The sequence below is a fragment of the Balaenoptera borealis genome (assembly GCF_965194805.1).
Source record: "Balaenoptera borealis genome assembly, chromosome: 10".
Classification (NCBI taxonomy): Eukaryota; Metazoa; Chordata; class Mammalia; order Artiodactyla; family Balaenopteridae; genus Balaenoptera; species Balaenoptera borealis.
In genome coordinates, this window is record NC_138874.1 from 73,798,343 (window position 1) to 73,821,802 (window position 23,460).

Here is a 23,460-nt window from a genome sequence, read left to right on the forward strand (position 1 = left end):
GGGAAACCGCCGCCCGGCTCAGCAGTGCCTCGAGGGGGCACTGCTGAGCAGCTTCTGCACCCATCCGCAGCCCGCCCTCCGCAGCCTGTTCAGCCGCTGGCCCAGGAGGCTGACGGAAGCACGGCGGTGGCCTCACCCGGACACGGTACTGGCTGGCCTGTGATGACTGGAAGGACTAGTACGTAACAGACAATTTTACCACAGTGTAGCTGTGCCGCCCACGCTTCTCTGAGGTCAGGTTGCTGGGTGCTACGCGCCCAGCAGAGTCCCTCAGTTCAAGCAGGAGCTGGAGCTCAGAGTCCAAAATTACTGCCGAGGAGGGGGGGTGGGGCATGGTTGCAAACCTTAAAATGCAGATTCCCAGGCCTTGCAGCAGAGCCAGATTCAGTATGTCTGTGTGGGTCCCAGGTTCCTCAAGGTTTAACAAGTTCTAATGCCAGTGGTAATGGGACCACATTAAAGCAATACCGATCCGGACCATCACCCCATCCACTGTGACTACCACTGACGCAGTCTTCAAGCTTGACATCCAACCCCTGTTTAATTTGTGGGGAGGAGACTTTGGCTAGTTAGTTGCACAGAGACTAGAGTTCTAGCCTCAGCATTAACGTCTTGATCCGGGAATGTCGCATCCCCTCTCTAAGATTTAATTCCCCCACTGCAGCTGAGGACGCTGGACTAGGTCAGCGTTTTCCCAACCAAAGCCCTGAGAACGTGTGACAAGTATGCCTTGAGATTTGTTCTTTTTTTAATAAATTTATTTATTTACTTTTGGCTGTGTTGGGTCTTCGTTGCTGCACGTGGGCTTTCTCTAGTGGTGAGCGGGGGTTACTCTTCGTTGCGGTGCGCGTGCTTCTCATTGCGGTGGCTTCTCTTGTTGCGAAGCACAGGCCCTAGAGCGCGTGGGCTTCAGTAGTTGTGGCACGCCGGCTCAGTGGTTGTGGCTCACGGCTTCTGGAGAGCAGGCTCAGTGGTTGTGACGCACGGGCTTAGTTGCTCTGCGGCATGTGGGATCTTCCCGGACCAGGGCTCGAACCCTTGTGCCCTGCATTGGCAGGCGGATTCTTAACCACTGTGCCACCAGGGAAGTCCTGCCTTGAGATATTGATAGATGTGCTGTACAACCATTTTCCATGTGGACAATGGCATGAAGAAGTTGGAAAGACCTAAACTAAAGCTATGGAAGGGTCCTTCTAGCTCTCACATTCCATTTATTTCAAAGATAGCCACCTCCTGAAACAACCTTTCCTCTGTTGGATAGCTTTGTTAGAAAATTCTTACCAGTGTAATATTGAGCTGAGAGTCTGTAGCTTTGAAACATTGGTCCTTCGGTGCCATAAAAGATTAAGCCCACTTCTTCTTTTAAGTGGTAAGCAACTATCACCACTTCCTTTTCACAGGCTCTCAGGATTGAAAGGGACCTTCCAGGTCATCTGTTCAAACCTCTCACCCTGTCATGGAAGAAACAGGACTGGGTTTTATTGTTTGTTTTTTTCTGAGTACATACTATGTACAAGGCCCCAAACAAAGATAGACACAGCATTCTCCCCACCTGCAGTGAAAACTAGTGGCAGAGGCAAAGAAAAGAAGAGTTGCAGTACAGTGTCAAGATAGAGGTAAGTATAGGCTAGAATTCCTTATAATTACATTTTAGCTAATTTCTGAAATAATTTTTCTTTATATTTTTCTAGAGTGTTTTTATTCTTTCAGATGTTTGATATAAAGTTAAACTTCTTTTGGATATTTAAAAAGCTTTTTGTTGTTTTAAAGTGTCATTTTCATAAATCTTGCTATAAAAAGTTCTTATAAATCTGATCTATAACATTTCTGTTTTCATCAGATTCCAATATTCTATAAAACTCATATACATTGCAGTGATAATTTTATTCCAAACTCAGCATTTACACAGAAAATATAATTCTACCTACTTACTCACACTGTCTTTGAACAAAAAGGCATATGGCTTCATGTATATTTACTTTATAAAACTTGAAGACTTTTCCAGACTTTTCCAGGGTTCTATCCCTTTATTTTGTTTTAAAATTTCCTCTGCTCCCAGTGTTTCAGTCCCAACTGACTTCAACTATCAGTTACATCGTCATGGTTCCCTATTTCATATTGAATCCAGACCTCTCCTTTTACACTCACATCTATTGGGTTGGCCAAAAAGTTCGTTCGAGTTTTTCCGTAGCTGTAAAATCTTACGGCAAACCCGGACGAACTTTTGGCCAACCCCAATATATAGCCACTGGCATCTTTACCATCATGTTTCACAGATACCTCAGTTTTCCCTGAACAGAATTCACTATCTTTCCCCTATCTTGAACTCCTTCTCTTGGTAAGAGGCACCAGTATCCCGTTGGAATCATGGAAGCCAATAACTTGATAAACTATTATATAATCTCCCTCATTCACACTCCTCACCCATCAACCAACTAATGATAAGTATTGCTGATTCTATTTCATTAGCCCCTCTAGTAAGTATTTCCTCCTCTTCCATCACATTGCTATAGCTTTTGATCAGGCCAGTAGTGTGTTGGTAAATCAGCTCTCCGAAAAGAGAGCCCTAAGTTGTAGTGTTTGCTGAGATCTATGGTGTAAATAAATACTCGCATGGCTGATTTCAAACCACCAACTGAATGTCACTGAACCTGAAGTTGGGAAGAGATATACATAATTGGCTTTTCAAGCCAGTACCAGTCAGCTCCTGTATGCCACTGGTTCACAACGGCTCTGCTATCTTTTCCCAAAATCTTACAGTAGTTTTCCTACTTTCTTTCTTTTTTTTTTTTTTGGCTGCGTTATGCAGCATGTGGGATCTTAGTTCCCGGACCAGGGATTGAACCCATGGCCCCTGCAGTGGAAGCGCAGACTCTTAACCACTGGACTGCCAGGGAAGTCCCCAGTTTGCCTACTTTCAGTCTTACTTCCCTCCAAACCGTATTTCACACTGTCACCAGGTCAGTCCTTCTAAAAGGCAAATCCCATTCATTCATTTGTTCATGAAGTATGAATGGAGCAGCAACTCTGTGCCAGGCAGGCAATGATCACATTTCTGTACTTGAAACCTTCAATGGTTCATGATTACCCACAGAATCAAGTTTAAATTCTCATATATGGCATACAAGTCCTCCATGAACTGGCCTTTCTCCTCCCTCTAAAGCTTCATTCCTCACTTCACCTTTGCTTGAAATAGTTTATTATTTAAATATCCATTTCTTGTCTGTTAATAAATACATCAAAGGACTTCATTTGGCTCTGAGTTTACCGTTGCATTTTGTGTGATATGCCAAAGTTATGGAAATTACTGGATAAGCATACAGACTTAGAAGTTAGATCTAAGTTCAAATCCCGTGCTTGTTACTACCTGTGTGACCTTGCTAAATGACAATCTCTCTGTCCCAGAGTTTTCCCCTCTGTGAAATGGGAACAGTGATAGTTGATTCTTAGGATTGTTATGAAGATTAGAGAGTGTATAAAAAGTTCTTACTACAGTCCCTGGCACAGAGTAAAAGCTCAATAAATAATAGCTATCTTTTTTTTTTTGGCCGTGCCATGTGGCGTGTGGGATCTAGTTCCCTGACCAGGCATGGAACCTGTGCCTCCTGCGTTGGGAGCACAGAGTCTTAACCACTAGACTGCCAGGGAAGTCCCAACAGTGGTTATCATTATCCTTACATTATTCATAACAATTATTATTAGCTTCTAAATAATTATAGGTGTAGTATGGATTGTATCCAAACAAAAAAGTCATATTTGCATCACAGCCCTGTCTTTTATTTTGTCATTTCCTCTCCCGATTAAATAACATACGAATTATATACCAGCATTGCTCCTCTCTTCCTATTGAACTTTTAACACTTCTTAATTATTAGTGATGTTTTGAGCATAAACACTATGGTAGGTGATGAAAAATTAAAACAACACACACTTAGGTTGGAATTGTTCTTTAATGTTTTCAGAACATCTTTATATAACTGTATTTGATTATATGATTCACGAATTGAAGAAGTAGACAGAGCAAGTATTATCATGATCATTTACAATTTACAATTTACAAATGAGAGAAATTAAGTTCAGAAAGCCCACGTCACAATGTTACAACAGTTAATAAGATGTGGAAATGAACACCTGGTTCTTCCAATTCATTGTCTTGCACTTTTCCCATTATATCAGACTATCCCTCAGACTCAGTCAACACATCACATCATTCCAGCCCCAAATATCTTCCTTGGATCTTCTAGACTATGTGAACTCATATTATTTACTTGTGACATATCATATAGCACTCTGGTTGTTAATCTTTTTTTATGTGTACATATGTTTTTCCTCAATAGATGGTAAGCTATACTTGAGGACAAGACTAAGTCTTATGCTTCTTTCTGTCCCCTGTAATACTAGCATAGTACACTGAGCATGACAGATGGATGGAGGGAGGGAGGGAGAGGAAGAGAGACAGGGAGATTAAAAAATGTAAAAAGATTAGTTTTGCACAAATTATTTATATACAAATTTGGCACCACAGAAAACAGCAACTACTTGTTAGAAGTGTCATTTGCCAATAGAAAGGACAGTTATGTGTGTAGATGGGAACAATGTAAAATTTGGGAACATATATATGAAAGCAATGATCATGGTTTATTGATATTGCACACTAGTAAAGCTGAAAGTAGCACCAATAAATAGCAGCAGCAGCAGTCAGAGACCACGATAATTCCCTGGTGAATAAGAATTAGATCCATAGTTATCACTTGAAGAAAAAAATATTCCTAAGAGAAAGCAGTCTTGCTTTTGTAATTATAATGGACAAATAATCCAGCTACAATAGGAACAATCACCCAGTAGGTTTAGCATGAGGAATAGACTTAATTCTGAACTCATAAGTAAAATATATTTCTAGAAATAAGATTATACTGTAAACACCACATCTAAAGACAATGTACTCATCAGCAATTAAATAGCACTGTGATAGGCATTGGAAGTGGTACAAAAAGGATAAGACATCGTTCCTGTTTCAACAAGTTTACACTTTGGGGAAATAAAGTATAAACACACACAAATTATAAAAGTATAACAATTCTTTGCAGCAATATAAGAAAAAATATATAATCTGAATATCTCCTAGCTTATCTTTCCTGTAAATCAAGATTTTAATAAAGTATGTGAACAAAGCTACATGTATAATTTTTTCCTTCAAACCATTTTCATTCACTTAGGGTCTATTATCACCTCACAGCAGTTTGCCTTTTAAAACAGTACACATGCCGCGCAGTGCAGCCAAAACATAAAAAACAAAACAAAAACAAAAACAAAACAAAACAAAAAAACCCCAACAGTTTACAAAAGGATGGAAAGGAGAGAAAAATTCTAAAGAAAGATCTATTGCATGTTAATAGTTCCCAGATATCTAAATTAGTTTATGAATTACTTCTCAATTAGAATAAGGTATGCAACCTTAATTACTAAGAAGGTATCAGAGTTATTTTTAGCCATTGCTATAGCAGTATTATGCAAAATAAATATAGGTTTTCTATTTTAAAGCTGATTCTATGAGTCAGCAGGAGGAAGGACAAGTAAAAAGGATAACTATAATTTTATGCAAATTATAAAACCCAAATTCATATTGCTGGATATTCCTGAAAGCCAACTTAAAGAGTGGAAGAAATTCAGAATGAAATTCAATTATATTGAGGGAATAATGCTATTAATAAACAAGATAACCTACATTGTCTGCCCTCACACTGTAAAACACCGGATCAATACAAATGGTAATAATTATAATTTATCACTCAACTACATGGCAAGCATGTTAATATATTTTGCTTCTAATCCTTTCATAAATCCTACAAAGTAGAATTATTTGTATTGTACAGGTATGAAAACTAGTATTCAGAGAGAGATATATAGGAAGGATTATCTTCCTTGTTGCATCTTGTTAAAAATCTCCACCTATGAATCCACAGTTTGCAACTCTGAAATTATATTTGACTCTATGTAAGCGTAATATAGGCAATTCAGTCATGAGGTTGCAATAGTTTTTGTTTGTTTTTTTTTTCTGGCTGCACTGTTCGGCTTGCAGGATCTTAGTTCCCTGACCAGGGATCGAACCTGTGCAGCCCTGCAGTGTAAGCGTGGAGTCCTAACCACTGGACCACCAGGGAATTCCCAGTTTGTTTTTTTTAATATTCCCTTACATTTTATTGTTTCTTTTCTATCCTTGTAAAGACACCTTCTTGGGACTTCCCCCATGGTCCAGTGGTTAAGAAAGACTCCACGCTACCAATGCAGGGGGCCTGGGTTCGATCCCTGGTCGGGGAACTACATCCCACATGCCGCAACTTAAGAGTTCAAATGCCACAACTGAAAGATCCCACATGCCGCAATGAAGATCCCACATGCTGCAGCAAAGACCCGGCGCAGCCAAACAAATAAATAAATATTTTTTAAAAAACAGTTAAAAAAAAAAAGACTTTCTTGACTTATTTAACTAATTTGTGGGTTGCTGAAAATAACATCTGACGTTCCTTTATTTCCTCATTCATTCAGTCATTCAGGCTTGAATTTTTTAAAACTATACACACACATATGCATGTGTGTGCATGCATAAAAAGTGTGCAAAATTATGCACGCAAAATTGGGTTTAATGGTGATTATACCTTAGTATTGCAGGAATGAGTAGATGGTACTCAATTTTTACTTTATATAGATCTGTATTGTTTTACATTTTTTCCAAAATACAACGGTAATATTTATCATTTTAAATATATATAAAAAAAAAAACTCCATTCCTAGTAGAAGCCAGTCCTATGCTAGAAAATGCAATAAGTTCTAAAAATACAAAGGTGACTAAGGCATGATCCATCTGTTTAAATCTGCTGGGAGACTAGGGAATGGCTTCACAGAGTAGGTGACATTTGAACTGTTTTTTTCAAGTGAGGAAGGGTGGAGGTGCTTTCCAGAAAAGGGAAACAGTATGTGCAAGTCGCAGATATGCATGAGGGCATAGTGTCCTTAAGAAGACAAAATATATGTGAAAAGGCGTAGTATGAGACAAGTCTAAAGAGGTTGGTGGCATTAGGTTGTGAAGGGCTGTGTGTAATATGCTGAGGAGCTTGTTAGCAAAAGATGGACAAATAACTTTTTAGGCAGCTTAAACTCATTTTTAGAAAAACCTCTTTGGTAGGAGCACTGAGAGTGATGGAAGTGAGGAGACTGTAACGAAGGAGGTAAATTAGGTTATTGCTATGATCCAAGAAAGAGGTTGAGATTCTGAACTAAGATTCTGCCATGGCTCATATGCCAAAGGCATTTCTAAGTACAATCAGCAGGATTTCATTCACAGGTGGAAGCCAAGAATGATTCCGAGGATTCTAGTATGACAAATTATTCCAACTCCAATTCTACACTCTGCTAAATAAATAGCCCCAAACGCATGCTTTTATTACATCATTTTGTTGATTAAAAACTTACACTGATCTGGAACCTAGAAAAATGGTACAGATGAACCGGTTTGCAGGGCAGAAATAGAGACACAGATGTAGAGAACAAACGTATGGACACCAAGGGGGAAAAGTGGCAGGGGGGTGGGGTGGTGGTGTGATGAATTGGGAGATTGGGATTGACATACATATACTAATATTTATAAAATAGGTAACTAATAAGAACCTGCTGTATAAAAAAAAAATAGAATTCAAAAAAAAAAAAAACTTACACTGATTTCTTACAGGCCATCAAATCAAGGTTTCACATCTAATTAATCTGCCTTCTCCACCTAATCTTTTCTCTCATTAACTGCACACAGACCAAGGCCATTTTCACTTATTTTTACTTTATTATCTTTGGTTTCTCTTACTTGAATGAATGCCTTCCCCACTTAAATATGCCATTTAAAATCCTAAGTATCATCTGAGGCCCAGTTCATTCATTTATTTATTCAATAAATATTTGAGCTCTTGTGGGCCAGATACTGTGCTAGGTCCCAGGGAGTCAAAAATGATAAACACTAAGGATCTCATGGTTAGTGATACTGATAATACAGCATGGTAAGGGCACTTATAAAGATACACACTGGGGGTAGAGTGATGTCAGCACTATGGCTGAATAAGTTGACCCTTGCTTGTGCCCTGCCCCCAAGAAAAATTTGGCATCTATCCATGGACAGAAGTGCCTTTGTGAGAGCTGTGAGCATCTCTGCCAAGGGATCTGGGAGGAATCTTGCCCACCTGTGTGTTGGGTAATAGACATACAGAACGTGGTCCTGGTCCTGGCTGTGGACCCTGCAGTGGCCCATGAACTGGCTCCAGCCCCTCACAGCCACAGCCCAGGAACTCCTGCAAAACACTGTCTTAGACAATCACTTATGGATGAAAGAGCCATTGTGGAAGTCCAGGTTTCCAGCAGAGAACTTCCAGGACAATGTTGAAGCAAAAAAAAAAAAAAAAAAAAAAAACAAATACAAGTTTGGACACATCGGAGAAGGTAAAAGAAATAGTTTGACTTTACTGCATCAGCCCTCCCCCAAGACAGCACAGCTTAGGGCCAAGAGAGATCATCTGAGCCTGTGATATCTCTAACAAGGGAAAGTGAGAGTGTGTGCGTGACCACCTGGCCTCCCCAACTGTGGGGAACACAGAAAGGAGCTCATTTCTCTCTCAGCGCATCCAGAATACTGAATCATGAACTTCAGGACTGGGGAGTGGGAAGAGGCTGGGGTAGAATTCTCGGAGGGCATTAATGGGACACGGCTCACAGTATGTTGTGGACTCCATCAAGAAACCATAACTGCTGGGGACACATCACCCATGGTCCCCCCAACTGGTCCACGAGCACCCCCAGTTCCTGGCACAACTCGTGCACACGCACATGCCCCCCCCCGCACCCCCTCCTCCATGTCCAGCACCCTGCGTGCATTTCTGACAACAGTAGTGATGAAACCGAGTGGGGCCCTGTGGGGCTCCCGGGCCCTGAGGCCTCTTTTTGTCCCTCATTTCTTGTAGGCAAGACTCCAGCCTCCGTGACCTTCCCTGAGTTCCAAAGGGCAGATCTGAACAGTTGCTAATCAAGGGAGGAGCAGCCAAGAGACCACCTGAGGCCAGATTAAAGGGACCAGAGAAGCTCCTCAAGATGAGGAGACCACCTGAGACCCTGCACACACCCTAATCTTGTCAGCAAACCCACTCTTGGGAAGTACTGTTATAAAACTCTTCATCAAATCCTCCTGGGTTGGGACACATAGTTTTTCAAGGCAGGAGTCTGCTATGTCCCCCTTTGCCTGGCAAAGTAATAAAGCTACTCTTTTCTACTCCTCCAGAGCTCTCTCTCTCTGCGTTTCTAATAAGAACCTATTCGGCACTGGTGAACAGAGGCTGAGTTTTTGGCAACAATGAGAGCCAGTTTTGGCATATGGCTAGTGAGCACACACAGAAAGCCAGCCAGAATCTGCAGGCCAGAGAAAAACGCCAAACTTGAGCTTTAGCACCACCTTTGGGAAAACAAAAGGGAAGATATCAGCACTGGGAGAGATAGTTAAAGGATTGAAGAGGGCATTTTAGGCACCATGAACAGTTTGACCAAAGTCTGAGATTGAGAAGCACCACTCTCTACTGGAAGTGGAAGAAGTTGGGAGCCAATGGGAACTGCAGGAATTTTGGTGGGAGGCAGAGAGTGGAAAATGAGTCTGGAGACGCAAGCCATATCTGATCACGAGAGTCTTAAGGACTTAGTACTTTATTCTTCTGGTTGATGATTTAAACCAAGGAAATGAACCTGTGAACCATAGGACACATATATAAATCCGATAAAAATGAGCATCACTGATTGAAGTAGAAATGTATGATTCACTTCTACTTCATTTTCTTTCCCAGCATCTCCATTTTCTTTCCCAGATTCCTCTGCAAAACCACTATTGAGGCTGTGGGGAAATATTAAACCTTTTTTTTTGGCCATGCCATGCGGGATCTTATTTCCCCCACAGGTATCAAACCCACGCCCCCTGCGGTGGAAGCGCGGAGTCTTAACCACTGGACCTCCAGGGAAGTTCCTAAACATTCTAAATATTTTTAGATGATAACCCACAAGATCAAATTTCAGTTAGATGGAATACTTTGACATTTCTGAGGATGATTAATTTGAGGGCAGTCTGAGGGTAGGGAAAAAGATAGGAGGTTGTAGTAGCACTGCATTCAAAGAATGAAGAGGTTAGGGATATCTGTTTCCAGATAGGTGGTCCTACTGAAAGTCAAAACTGGATGAAATATATCAAAGATCAACTCCAAGTATTTGCAGTCATTCTTCTCCTGGAGTACAGGCTAGAGCTGAGAATTTGGGCTTAGCACAGGCAGCAGGCCACTGCTGGGGCAGACAAACTAACAGAGCTTTCTGTGGTTGCACAGTGCTAGAGTGACAAAACTGGAAACTTAAAGGACCTCAACATGCAACTTGTTTTCTCAAGATATGTACCAGAATCTTAAGCTATATTGGTAAAGAAGCTACAGAACTAAACTTTTGAAAACATGGTATAATTTTCTGCAGTCTTGTAGCATTGTTAAGACAAAGGCCTGCCAGAGGACAGGGTCCCCAAAGAACACAGTAAGACTGAAGTGGAGAACTGACACTAATGATCTACAGTCCCCCTTTTACCTGGGGCACTTGATTTGGATGGGGTGTAAGGCTGAAAATTCAGGCTTGATCTCTGACAGAGAGCGGCTATTCATGACAGAAAAAATAGTAGTACTTGTGGTGGTTGCACAGATCAGAAGTGACAAAATGGTGGATTTGAAAGACTTCAAACATATGGTTATTGCCCCCTCAGGATGTTTGCCAAATTCTGCAGCTCTAAGAAGAAAGAAGCTAAAACTGTGAATCAAAAATACTATTTAAAGCAGAGTGGAATTTCCTGCAGTCTCTCTGGTCTGAGAAAACAAAGACAACCCTAGAGGGCTGTGTGCTATGAACAAGGGTAAACCAGACATAGATTGAAATCTGATGCAACTCCAACCAGCCTCAACTAAGCACAGACCCTGATTGCCTTAAGGTGATCATCTCTGCACACTATTTGTCTAGCAGAGGAGAGGGTGAGCCCTCTCTTATGGAAGAGAACATCATCTAGAGACTACAGTTTTTTGTTTTTTTTCTTTTTTCTTTTGGCTGCATTGGGTCTTTGTTGCTGCACGCGGGCTTCCTCTAGTTGTGGCGAGCGGGAGCTACTCATTGTGGCGGTGCATGGGCTTCTCATAGCGGGGGCTTCTCATCGCGGTGGCTTCTCTTGCTGCAGAGCACGGGCTCTAGGCACACGGGCTTCAGTAGTTGCAGCACATGGGCTCAGTAGTTGTGGCTCACGGGCTGTAGAGCGCAGGCTCAGTAGTTGTGGCACATGGGCTTATTTGCTCCGTGGCATGTGGGATCTTCCTGGACCAGGGCTTGAACCCGTGTCCCCTGCATTGGCAGGCGGATTCTTAACCACTGCGCCACCGGGGAAGTCCAAGAGACTCTACACTTTTTATACACAATGTCCAGCTTTCAATAAAAGTGTAAAAGCACACACACAGGTGATTCAGTTCCTTGAAGTTAACAAAGGCTTTAAAATAACCGTGATGAAGTACTTCAAAAAATAGAAAAAAAAATAGACAAAATAAACAATTTTGGAACATAATAGAAAACTAAAATATGTAAAAAAAAATCAAATGATAGTTCTAGAACTGAGAAAGGCAATCTGAAATTAACTACAGTATCTGAAATTGAGGGGATGGGTTTAAGAGCAGATTGAACATGCAGAAGACAGGATTAGTGAACTGGAAAAAGATGAATACAAAATTTCCAAACAGAAGCACAGAGGAGAAAAGAAAAAGAAAAACACAGAAAATAGGTTAGGAAACAGGTCTAATACATTTTATACTGGAGTCCTAAAGGGGAAAAATAGAATGGGGCAGAGGCAATATTTGATGAAACAAGGGCTGAGATTTTCCAAAACTCATGAAAATGTATCAGCCTACAGATCAAGAAGCTCTGTGAACCTCAAGCAGGATGTAGACAAAGAAAATTATACCTTGTAACATCATAGTAAAAGTATTAAAATTTAAAAATAAAAGTATATAATCTTAAAAGTAGAGAAAATAGACACTTTTTAAAGATGCAACAATAAAAAACAGGTGATTTCTCAACAGAATTGTGGAATCCAAAGACAATGGAATGATATCTTTAAAGTGCTGAAAGAAAATAAGCTAACTTCTATTCCCAGAGAAAATATCCTATACAGATGATAGCAAGATAAAAACATTTCAAGAAAACAAAAAAGTATTTGTCACCAGAAGACTTGCACTAAAAGAAATACTAAATGAAGTTCTTTAGTCAGAAGGCAAATGATCTCAGATAGAAACATGAAAATTCAAGAAGCAATGAAGACCACTGGAAAAGTATATATGGAGGTCAGTGTACTGGCAATAACATACAAAATAAGAATATTAATGTCTTGTGGAATTTAATATACATGTAGAATCAAACTTCATAATGATAATGCAAAAAGTGGGAAAGGAGTAACAAGGCCCAAATAGTTTAAGGTTCTTACATTACTGGGAAAATTGTATAAGTAATAATTCATATTAAACTTAATAAGACAGATGGATCTTTTAATTCAGGGTAATCACACACATAAAAAAATAAAAGGATGTGGAACTAACAAGTTATTTTTTAAAATAAATTTATTTGTTTATTTTTGGCTGTGTTGGATCTTTGTTGCTGTGCACGGGCTTTCTCCAGTTGTGGTGAGTGGGGGGCTACTCTTCGTTGCGGTGCGCGGGCTTCTCATTACGGTGCCTTCTCCTTGTTTCTGAGCACGGGCTCTAGGCTCACGAGCTTAGTTGCTCTCTCCCACGTGGGATCTTCCTGGACCAGGGCTCGAACCCATGTCCCCTTCATTGGCAGGCGGATTCTTAACCACTGCGCCACCAAGGAAGTTCCCTAACAAGTTATTAGAGGGAAAAAATGGGACTATTATAAAAATTGATTAATCCAAAAGAGGGCAAGAAAGGAGGAAAAAATAAAACATGGTTTAAAAAAAATCAGCACAGGAACTCCCTGGCAATCCAGTGGTTAGGACTCGGTGCTTTCACTGTTGTGGCCCGGGTTCAATCCCTGGTCAGGGAACTAAGATATCTCAAGCCACGCAGCGTGGCCAAGTAAATAAATAAATAAATCAGGAACGTAGTAGGTAGAAACCCAACCAACATCAGTAATTCCATTAAATGCAAAGGACTAAATACTCCAATTAAAATACTAAAATTGTCATATTGGATAAAAACCAAATCAAATAAAACCAAATAATGGTTTTATTAAACTCACTATAATGAGTGCAGGAGACATTTTTAAAAAGACACAGAAAGGTCCAAAGTTAAAGAACAGAGAGAGATATACACTGCAAATACTAGCCAAAAAGAAAGCTATATTAATATTAAAGTAGACTTTAAGCCAAAAGCATTATTAGAGATAAATAAAGACATTTCTTAATGAGAAAGGGATCATTCTGCCAGTAAAACATCACGATTTCATGAGTGTATTGTGCGTGTGTGTGTGTGTATCCAATAATTTGACTTCAAAATCTTTACAGCAAATATAAACTAATAGACAATTTCACAATCATAAACAGGAAACTTGCACACATCACCCATTATGGCTGTGAGAAAAAGCAAATATTGTGAGCACAATTAACAAACTTGATCGAATTGGCACATATATAAACTCTGTACCTAGTAACAGGTTCGTATTATATTCAAACACAAATGGACCATTTATCAAAATTTACCACATTCTGGGTCTGAAAGCAAGGTTTAAAAAATAAGGTACCAAGGGATAACTCCAATGAAAAATGTACAAGACCTCTGCACAGCCAACTACAAAACAGTCAGAAATTAAAGGCAGCCTAAGTACACTGAGTGATCTATATATTCATGGAAGATTCAGTAAGATGTGATGGTGACCCCAAATTCCTTCTCATGGAGAAGTGGGAGTCTATGTTCCCTTCCCTTGAATTTGAGAGGGTTTGTTACTGCTTCACACAAGAAGTGACACTATGTGACTTCAAAAGCTAGATCATAAAAGGTCATAGGACTTTCTCCTCCTTCTCTTGGTAGACCTGCTCTCCAGATGCTGCCTGTTGGCACTGAGCTGCTATGTTGTGAGAAGCTCAAGCCACACAGAAAGGCTTTTATTTATTTATTTATTTATTTATAGTTTTAGCTGCGTTGGGTCTTCGTTGCTGTGCACGGGCTTTCTCTAGTTGCAGAGAGCGGGGGCTACTCTTCATTGCGGTGCACAGGCTTCTCATTGCGGTGGCTTCTCTTGTTGCAGAGGACGGGCTCTAGGCATGCGGGCTTCAGTAGTTGTGGCACGCGGGCTCAGTAGTTGTGGCTCGTGGGCTCTAGAGCGCAAGCTCAGTAGTTGTGGCGCAGGGGCTTAGTTGCTCCGTGGCATGTGGGATCTTCCCGGACCAGGGATCGAACCCATGTCCCCTGCATTGGCAGGCAGACTCTTAACCACTGCGCCACCAGGGAAGCCCTAGAAAGGCTTTTAATAAGTGCTCTAGTAGACAGTGCTCAACCAGGTGCCAACATCTCAGAAGCCTCCCAATGATTTCCACCTCCAGCCATTTGAATCACCTGAGCTGAGGCCCTAAGTACATGGAATAGACAAGCCCTCCCTACTGTGCCCCACTCCAATTCCTGACCCAACAGAATTTATGAGCAAGAACTGTTCTTTTACATCACTTGAGGGTGGTTTGTCATTCAGCAATAGATAACCAGGACAAAAATGCCAACTTTACCAAAACTGCCCTAGAGATCCAATAAAATCCCAATGAAAATCTCAGCAGAAGAAATGGAGAAGCTGATCCTAAAATGCATTTTGAATCACGAGGGATGTGAATAGTCAGAACAATATTGTAAAAGAACAAAGTTGGAAAATCCACACTTCTTGATTTCAAAAGTTACTATGCAGCTAGTCATCAATGTAGTGTGGTGTTAGCATAAGACATATAGGTCATTAGAACAGAATTCAGAGTCCATAAAAAACCTCTAGGGTCAGTTGATTTTCGACAAGGGTACAGAGACCTTTTCAAGGAGAAAGAACAGTCTTTTCAATGAATAGTGCAGGTCTGATTTTTAGAAGGGCTTACCAGGTTGGCCTTCAGCTAGCATCAAGGAATATGGCTTTTAAAGCTTTCCCTATGTGATATAAGGTTCTATCTGCTATGCTAGCCTGACTAGACTTTTTAAATAAACAATGTGATTTCAGTGAACACCTGCTTACCTTCTGGGAGCCTGGAGTTTTGGTGGGCAAAGGGTGCCTACATGGTTTAGCACCTATTAAAACCCCTGAACTTTGCATTTCAAACAGGCTTCCCTGGGCAGAAACACTATGCCTGTGTTCCTGCATTTCACTGTTGGAGGGAGAGTGAGCTCTGTGTGGCCCCTTCAGAGAGAGCTTCATGATTTCCTTCATGATCTGTCTTTTCCCCCTACTGAGGGAGCTGTATATCTTTGCTGTGTCGCTATAATAAATCTTAGCTGTGAGTATGAACATATGCTTGGTCTGGTGAATTCTTCTATTGACACACTGAATGTGTGGGTGGTCACTGGACCACCTAAACCGGTGTATCAGGAGTGCTTACACAAGTGGTGTCACAACTGTTCCCCACAATATGTATATTAAGTTTACAATTAAATCTTACATGCAACTCATAGTGATCTTTTGCACTAAAAAGATTTTAACAAAAGCAAGCAAATGATATGAGGAAGCATAGCTCAGAACTTGTACATGTGCCATCATAATAAAAGCAACTTCCTCCTGGGGTAAGAAAGGCACATCCCTCCCTCTACAACAGTAGAACCTAAGAGAGCGCTAAGTTTTTTAAAAAATGTATCTTATTATACAAAAATGCCTCCAAATGCTAGAACTTTTAAGTGAATATTCCCTCTTCCTATTAGTTCAGTTCATTTACAATTTAAAACCACATTCTTACATATATAACAGGATAATGAGAGCAGAAATTTAAATGTAACATGATACAAATAAGTGATAAAACACTATTAGGTTATCACCAATACACTATTGTGTTACAAATTATTTCTATTACCCAAAACGTCAGCTGTCCACAAATTTTCAGTTATCACCACTGCTAAAAAAACTCCTGGTCAAAGTGTATCAATATACAGTTTAGGAGTTTGCAGATGTAAGTACAAAAAATTTTTTTTTTAGAAATGACTAGTTATCTATACAGATGAATTTTTACAAGTGAAATTAGATGAATCTCTACCTGCTGCCCTGTTTGTACAACACAACTGTCGGAATAGTCAAAGAGAAGCACTGTAAAAAATTAGAACTTTCACAAATAATCTGAATTACATTTTAGGGCTATTAAACTGCAATTAAACTTCTGCTTTAAAGAAAATTTTCAGCAGTCATAGTTTACATTGATAGAGTGCTAGAAGTATACTTTTAAAATTCATGTTTGTTATTTTATTATATTAATAATCACAAAAGATTTAAACTAAAAAGTGCTGTATCTTAACAGACCAAAGCCAACTAAAAAGATAAGTGCTGTATCTTAACAGACCAAAGTCAACAATTTGAATACACTGAAGCTATATGGCCGTGGCTAGAGTATTAATCACATTTTCCATGGCTAGTCCTAATAAAAATGAGTAACAGGACCAATGATTCTACTGCAGAACTCAAATTTTAAAACATTGGACTGGACTGGACTCTGAATCCAGTTCAAATTGACTACCAACAACTAGACAGGATATAAATAGCTTCACCAAGATAGCTTCACCAAGAATCTCTCTTAATCCGAGAGGAAAATTCATTTCCCCAATCTTTCCACCTTAAAAATACAGAACTGTTAGAGAGCAGGATTCTGTGAAACATCAATGACTGGAATCATGTACAAAGAAGATAAACATATCATTGTGATAAAATAATGAGAAATGAAAAACTACATGTGGTATTGTTTTTATCATTAAGTTTAAAAAAAAGTTACTCTTATTTATTTTGGGCTGCATTGGGTCTTCGTTGCTGCGCACGGACTTTCTCTAGTTGCGGTGAGCAGGGGCTACTCTTCATTGCGGTGCACGGGCTTCTCATTGTGGTGGCTTCTCTTGTTGCGGAGCACGGGCTCTAGGCGCACAGGCTTCAGTAGTTGTAGCACGTGGGCTCAGTAGTTGTGGCTCGCGGGCTCTAGAGCGCAGGCTCAGTAGTTGTGGTGCACGGGCTTAGCTGCTCCGCGGCATGTGGGATCTTCCCGGACCAGGGCTTGAACCCGTGTCCCCAGCAATGGCAGGAGGATTCTTAACCACTGCACCACCAGGGAAGCCCCAAAAGTTACTCTTCTGAATATTAACTCTTAGGGTTGCCCTGGTGCTCTGTGTTTGTGTTCCTCACCTAATACCTTTTGATCCTTTGAAATTGCTTAATTGACAAAGTAAATTTAAAATTTTCCCTAACAGAGTTCATGGAGGGGTGGGGGTATAACGTCAAGCAAAAATGAATAATTGTATATGATTTACATATGCATGTGTAAAGCTTGTTCAGGAATTAGAGATAGTTGGGGCGATGAGGGTGAGGTTACCCCTTACAGCCTGTATCATGGATTTATTGTATGTGGCAGTTACGAGTGTTCAGAATCCAAGACTTCAAGAGGTAGGACCGTAAAACTCCAAAAGACTATCCATTTTCCTCACTCCCAGGAGGTCCTTAAATTAATGGTTGATCTACGGAGGAAGGTCCTTGGCTTCGGATTTACAGTTAGGTAACTGATGTAACCTTTGTTAGAATTAAACAAAACAACAAACCCAAAATACTGATCTGGCTGATCATTATGCCATTGCTGAACTTCTAAGATTTTTTAATTAATTATGAGAACTTGTGCTTACTCAAGAGAGTGGTTGTACAATTCAGATGTAAGCAAAGGCAAACAGAGTTAGAGTGTTAGGTAAGTTTCAAAACTTTAATACAGAAAAAAAAAGACATTTCCAAAAATAAATGCCACACAAAAGTTTTTTAAAAAGTGAAAGATATTCAAGAAACAAAACCCTTTATTATCAAAATATACTAAATACTTAAATCTAATGATGCTGAGTGTTCAAATTCTGGGCCAATGTAGCTTATAATAACATAGTAGTATTCTTCATGATATGGCTGTTTCAAGACATCACTTAATATAGTTACTTTTTAAACCTATATTTTCTTAAACATCCATCTCACAATTCATTTAATTATTTTACATTCATTTATAAAAACATTTTTTAACAATGGGTTATTTTGTGCTTTAATAATAATGACCCATGGTAAAATACTTAAGTGATTTACATTCTTTGCTAATGACTACACCCATAACAGATTTTTGCACACTTAAACAGCTACTGAAATAATCAGAAGAGCTACAACTCTTCTTAAAAATGACACTCAAGTTTGGTAAGCATGCTAATAATTAGAGACATTTTTTTTCCAAGTTAAAACATTAGAACTTTCTAGCTTTCTTTAAAATATGCAAAGATAACCTGCTCATTTAAATCATTTTAACTGACAATTTATAAAACAGAGGGAAAGTGTCATTTTAGAATTTTCTGTATAACTTCTACGGTAAAAAATGGATGTCCTCTTTCAAACTGTGAACTGTGGCACTAAAATTCTGTTTTAGAAATTCTAGATTTTAAAATGTTAAGAAATACAACGTCAGTTATATCTAGAGGGGCATTTTAATGAATTAACCTAATTATTCTTCAGGTCTATAAAGACTTTTCTTCAATGTAGGTGACACTGTCTTACATTCATCTCAGTACCTTAGAAAATAATTCATTTTAGATGTGATCCAAGACAAATGCCAACATATCCTAAATTCTCTTCAATAACAAGGGACCAGTGTATATCATCCTCTAGATTGACAATTTAGTAAACAGATATCAATAGAAACCTAAAGCAATAAAATTTATATAATTAATGGTGACTAGTGCCAAATACAACAGACTTCATCCTTACAATTTGGAATTAATTTCCATGCAAAATTTTATATAGAGTATTGATCCTTACTTATAAAGTAATTTTTTATCTTTTTAAGTAATCAAGACAAATATTAGAAAAAGCATTTTATTTAAATGGAAAAAGCTACATTAAGATCTGTAAAAGGTGTCAATATAATATTGCCTATACAGAAAAAAATTCAGATGTGAATAGCAACAAATAAAAGTTACACGTCTTCCTACTTAGCAGTGCAATTAATTCACATTGTAATAAAGTTAAGTCAAGTATAACAAAATCAAAACAAGTGTTTCTCCATAATCAGTATACTGAGAATTACAGTGTAAAGATCATTTCAGGTTTAAGAAATCTGCAATCAATCTACAGAATACCCTAAGACAAGGGAGACGGACAGTTAATTCATTTCATTATCAGCTGTTGGGTTTTTTCAATACTGTTCACAGGAAAAAAGTAACGAGTTGACATACATGTAAATAGAATATATTTAGTCTATACAGTAAAAAAATACAAATTATAAAGTGAGCTAACAAAGAATGAAATCTGAATACAGATTTATATAACTGACGACATCTTAGACAACACATACAGTATTTTTCATGTAAAAACATCTAGTTTCAGCAAAAAATAATTTGGTTGCTTTTCAGATGCATTGTAGATCTTGTAAGCTGAAGATGCAGATGTCCAAGTATCTTAAAAACCATAATAAATGTCTTTCTCAATGCATACAAAATGATAAATGCTCTCATCACAGTCTCAAGAATATTTTTGGAAGTTTGTTTTGTCTTGCTTCAGAAATACATTTAAAATGGGTAAAAATCAAAGGATTTCATGGTACAATGAAACAGTAAACAGTGCTCGATTTACTGCTAATGTTGAAAAAAACCTAGATTTTACAGTACTCTGGTATATATGAAATTTTTTTTGATTTTACATTGCATATTTCTGAGTCCATTCTCTTGCGTGTCTGTTGTATCTGTAGACATACAAAAGGGATACAGTAAAAACATACAAATTAAATCTTTTAGAAGATCTGTCTATGTAAAACTGTATACCTTTTTTATGCTTAACTGCAATAATCATACATATACCAATTATTGGGTCAATGTGACTTAGGTTCATGCATAAATAAAACAGAAAACATGAGCGATTTTTTAAACTAATGGATCTCTTTACAACCTATATGAAAACGTACCTAAGTTATACACAACGAAATAAAGAAATCAATTTCTAATACAAATCTGTAAATGCCAACCCTGAATGGTCATTATCTGTAAAATGCAAATGAATCAATGGTGCCAGCAAGATGTAGCACCTTGAAAATCAGGTCAGTTTAGGGGTAGTTAAGGATAACTTTTCCTGGGAGAAGGTACGGAATATGATATTCAGTAATTTCCAATTATCAACTTTTTAAATTTTAAATTTACTACTTAGAATTATAGATAGTTTGATAGTTACTATCAAAAAACATGCATACTATGTAAATGCAGAACAAGTACTATTAAATAGTAAAGGATGAAACAACAAGTGAAGGGATGAGATTTTTTGTAAAAGGAGTAACAGAATTTAAAAAGAAAGGTTTACTCCACTGGAAAGATAAACAAACTTAACATAAACACAATAAGCATAACTAAATGTACTTCAATACATTGATAATACTTATGTTTTGGCAGACTACATAGAAATGCACCCAAATAGAAACTAATATAAGCAAACACTTACTTTTCTTTGTCTGATTTATAGATTTGTGCAATATCTGGTACTAAGGGGTCATCTGGGTTAGGGTCACAAAGCAGAGAACATATGGACAATAAAACTAGATTTAAAAGAGAACATCATATTAAGTAATAAGCTTTCTACTCTATATGAATTACACATGTGAAAATAATTTTACTGAATAGACAATAAACTTATAAAGAAAAAAACAAAATGAACACATTAAATTACATTTGAGATTAATTTTGGTTGGCAGCAAATATCTTTAATTTTTTAAATTACAAAATTACCATACAGTGTATATAATACAAAATTATTATCACTTTTGCAATTTTAAATTCTATTTGAATTTCTATTTATTTTAAAAATGTGCATCTCCAAAGTAGCTATTAACTTTTAAACTCAAGAGTTCTCTACAAAAATATTTTTTAGGTAACACACATATACCCCAGATGGTACATAGTTGGAAAAATATTAGAAGAGCATCCTAACTTTAGATGTTTCTTAGAGATACTTTTTTACTTTAATAAGAAAACTGTCCACTTTTTATTCTACTTTAATGCAGAAAATCTGTGTCCTAAACAGTTCAAGGTAAAGCAATCAAATTACAGTTAACAGTTCAAACCGCTTTGGGAGATGGAGCTCATGCACTGTTTTACTTGGGCTTAGAGCTAAAGAAGGAAGATTTGTAAGATTATTTTCAATGAATTTTTTTTATTCCATGTACATTATTTGTAGCAAATGCATTTAAAAATAATAGGCACAGCTATCATTACATAACTTGTATATTTTTAAATATAAATGAAAATTGATAAATTATAGTAGTTGTTTCTTGCATGTTGTATCAAAATACTAATGCAAATAGCTACACTTGAAAAAACAAACAACTAAGTATCTGAAAAAGAAGGGAACAAGGACACTGGTTCCTCATTTGTCTGCTTCCATGCCACCACTGCTGAGGGGATACGTGGAATCTTTGGAACAACATTCCATCTTCACCTTCCTCTACTATGTTCCTTTATCTTTTCCTACTCTTACAAATCCAAAGGTGAATTTATAAGGAAGGCAGAGTTGATTCTTAAATGACTTGGAAAGGGGGTGCTACGGGCTAACAAAAACTAATATTTAATTCATCTTTTTAATCTTTCATCTGCCCAATGGAATTTCAAGCCTGTATATTAAACCAACTGGGGAAGTTATCTGGGCTCACACCTCCAGAAAGTTTCCAAACTAAACTCATGATAAAAAGCAAAATAAGACATTTAAAATATTAAAAAGTGAAAAATGTACAAATAAAGAAAATATAAGCTACTTTATAAAATAGGCAAGAGGGAAGTTCCTCATCTCCCCACTCCTGCTGCCAAGAGCCCTGTGCCCTGATTTCACTATTATGCACACAAATCAAATGTTTTCAGATAAGGAAAAAGATAACAATATATAACGTTCATTTGAATGCTTACTATGTGCTAGTTGCATAGTAACCATATGTGGTAATACTATTATAATCCCCATTTGACATATGAGGAAACTGAGGCTGTTTGAAACTGTTCTTAAAGGACAGTTTCTAGAAGCTAACAAAACTATTTTTTATAAAAAGCTACCAATGGCAGAAGGTAAGCGTTCAACATCTGGCAGTCTGCGCTCTCTAAGTATTTAGCTGCATATGCTAAATGAATTTCATTTTGTGATCCTATTCCAGGAAAGAGAATATTAATTTGAAAAACCCTATGACACAGTATCTTTCCTATATCTAGTGTGTAACAGTTATATTATGTGAAAGATTTTTAAAAGGACACTAGAATCTATGTGAACATTTTATAGGGATATGTTAGATCAGAAAATTTGCCATTCATGAATAACTAACTGATCTGAAGGGCTGTTACTTATCTAATACTTGAAATAATCATGGCTATGGACACTGCTTCCTCTAAACCTTATCAATTTTTAAAACAAGTTATATATTCAGGTAGCATTTATTTAAAAAAATTTTTTTTAATAATCATGGATTCCTCCCCCAAATCCTTCAAGAGAAACAGTTTTCTTAAATTTTATAAAAAGGGGAAACTACCAAGTTACTTTCAGGGTTAGATGGCTCTAACTCAAAACAATAACTCGGGCTCTCTTCTGTTAGAGAAACAAGACAAAATTAAGAGGCTGGCAAAGCAAATAACATTAGCTAGTGAAACAAACGGCTTCGGATGCCCTATCTACACATCTCATAATTTAGCAAAGAATAATGCTATGCAACTGTGAAAGTTGAGAATCTGCATGGATTATGTATCAGTCCTTACAATGATGCTACTGATTATTTGAAGTTTAGACTGACATGCTATATATACTACATTATTCTAAAGTGTGAAATATGTCTTTCATTTTTTTTGGCCACACCATGCAGCTTGTGGGATCTTAGTTCCCCGACAAGGGACTGAAGCTGGGCCCTCGGCAGTGAAAGCATGGAGTCCTAACTACTGGACTGCCAGGGAATTCCTGTCTTTCATTTTAAATCATTTACTTTATCTGCCAATCTGACATTTCCTCTGAGATGAAGTAAAGGAGACGTAAAGCTTTACTCATCATGTCAATAAATAATTCCATTTAATGAATGGGACATCTGGTCCTAAAATCTTATTTTTACTTCTGTGTGTCTCTCTCTCTGTCCCTGTCGCTTTTTAAAGATAAAGCCCAAACTAAAGGGGTGAAATGTCAACAGTCTTATCCCCA

General features: G+C 38.0%; 1 protein-coding gene and 1 long non-coding RNA gene across 5 annotated transcripts in view; one reads left to right on the top strand and one right to left on the bottom strand.

The window, feature by feature from the left end:
- Positions 1–45: 45 nt before the first annotated feature.
- On the top strand, positions 46–7,433 carry LOC309604717. Its single transcript, XR_014231012.1, has 2 exons — positions 46–178; positions 1,401–7,433. It is a non-coding gene; the product is annotated as an uncharacterized lncRNA (long non-coding RNA).
- A 10,548-nt stretch (positions 7,434–17,981) lies between these two features.
- Positions 17,982–23,460, bottom strand: part of UBE2D1 (ubiquitin conjugating enzyme E2 D1) — a 36,142-nt gene continuing 30,663 nt past the window's right edge. For 3 of the 4 annotated variants that reach the window (XM_082339660.1, XM_082339661.1, XM_082339658.1), the window contains 2 exons: positions 20,746–20,839; positions 17,982–19,999 (listed from right to left, as the gene is read on the bottom strand). In XM_082339660.1, the coding sequence (XP_082195786.1) occupies positions 19,954–19,999; positions 20,746–20,839 (140 nt within the window). In that variant the 3' untranslated portion in view covers positions 17,982–19,953. The remainder of the gene's footprint in view (positions 20,000–20,745; positions 20,840–23,460) is intronic. The other variant, XM_082339659.1, reaches the window with a different exon arrangement.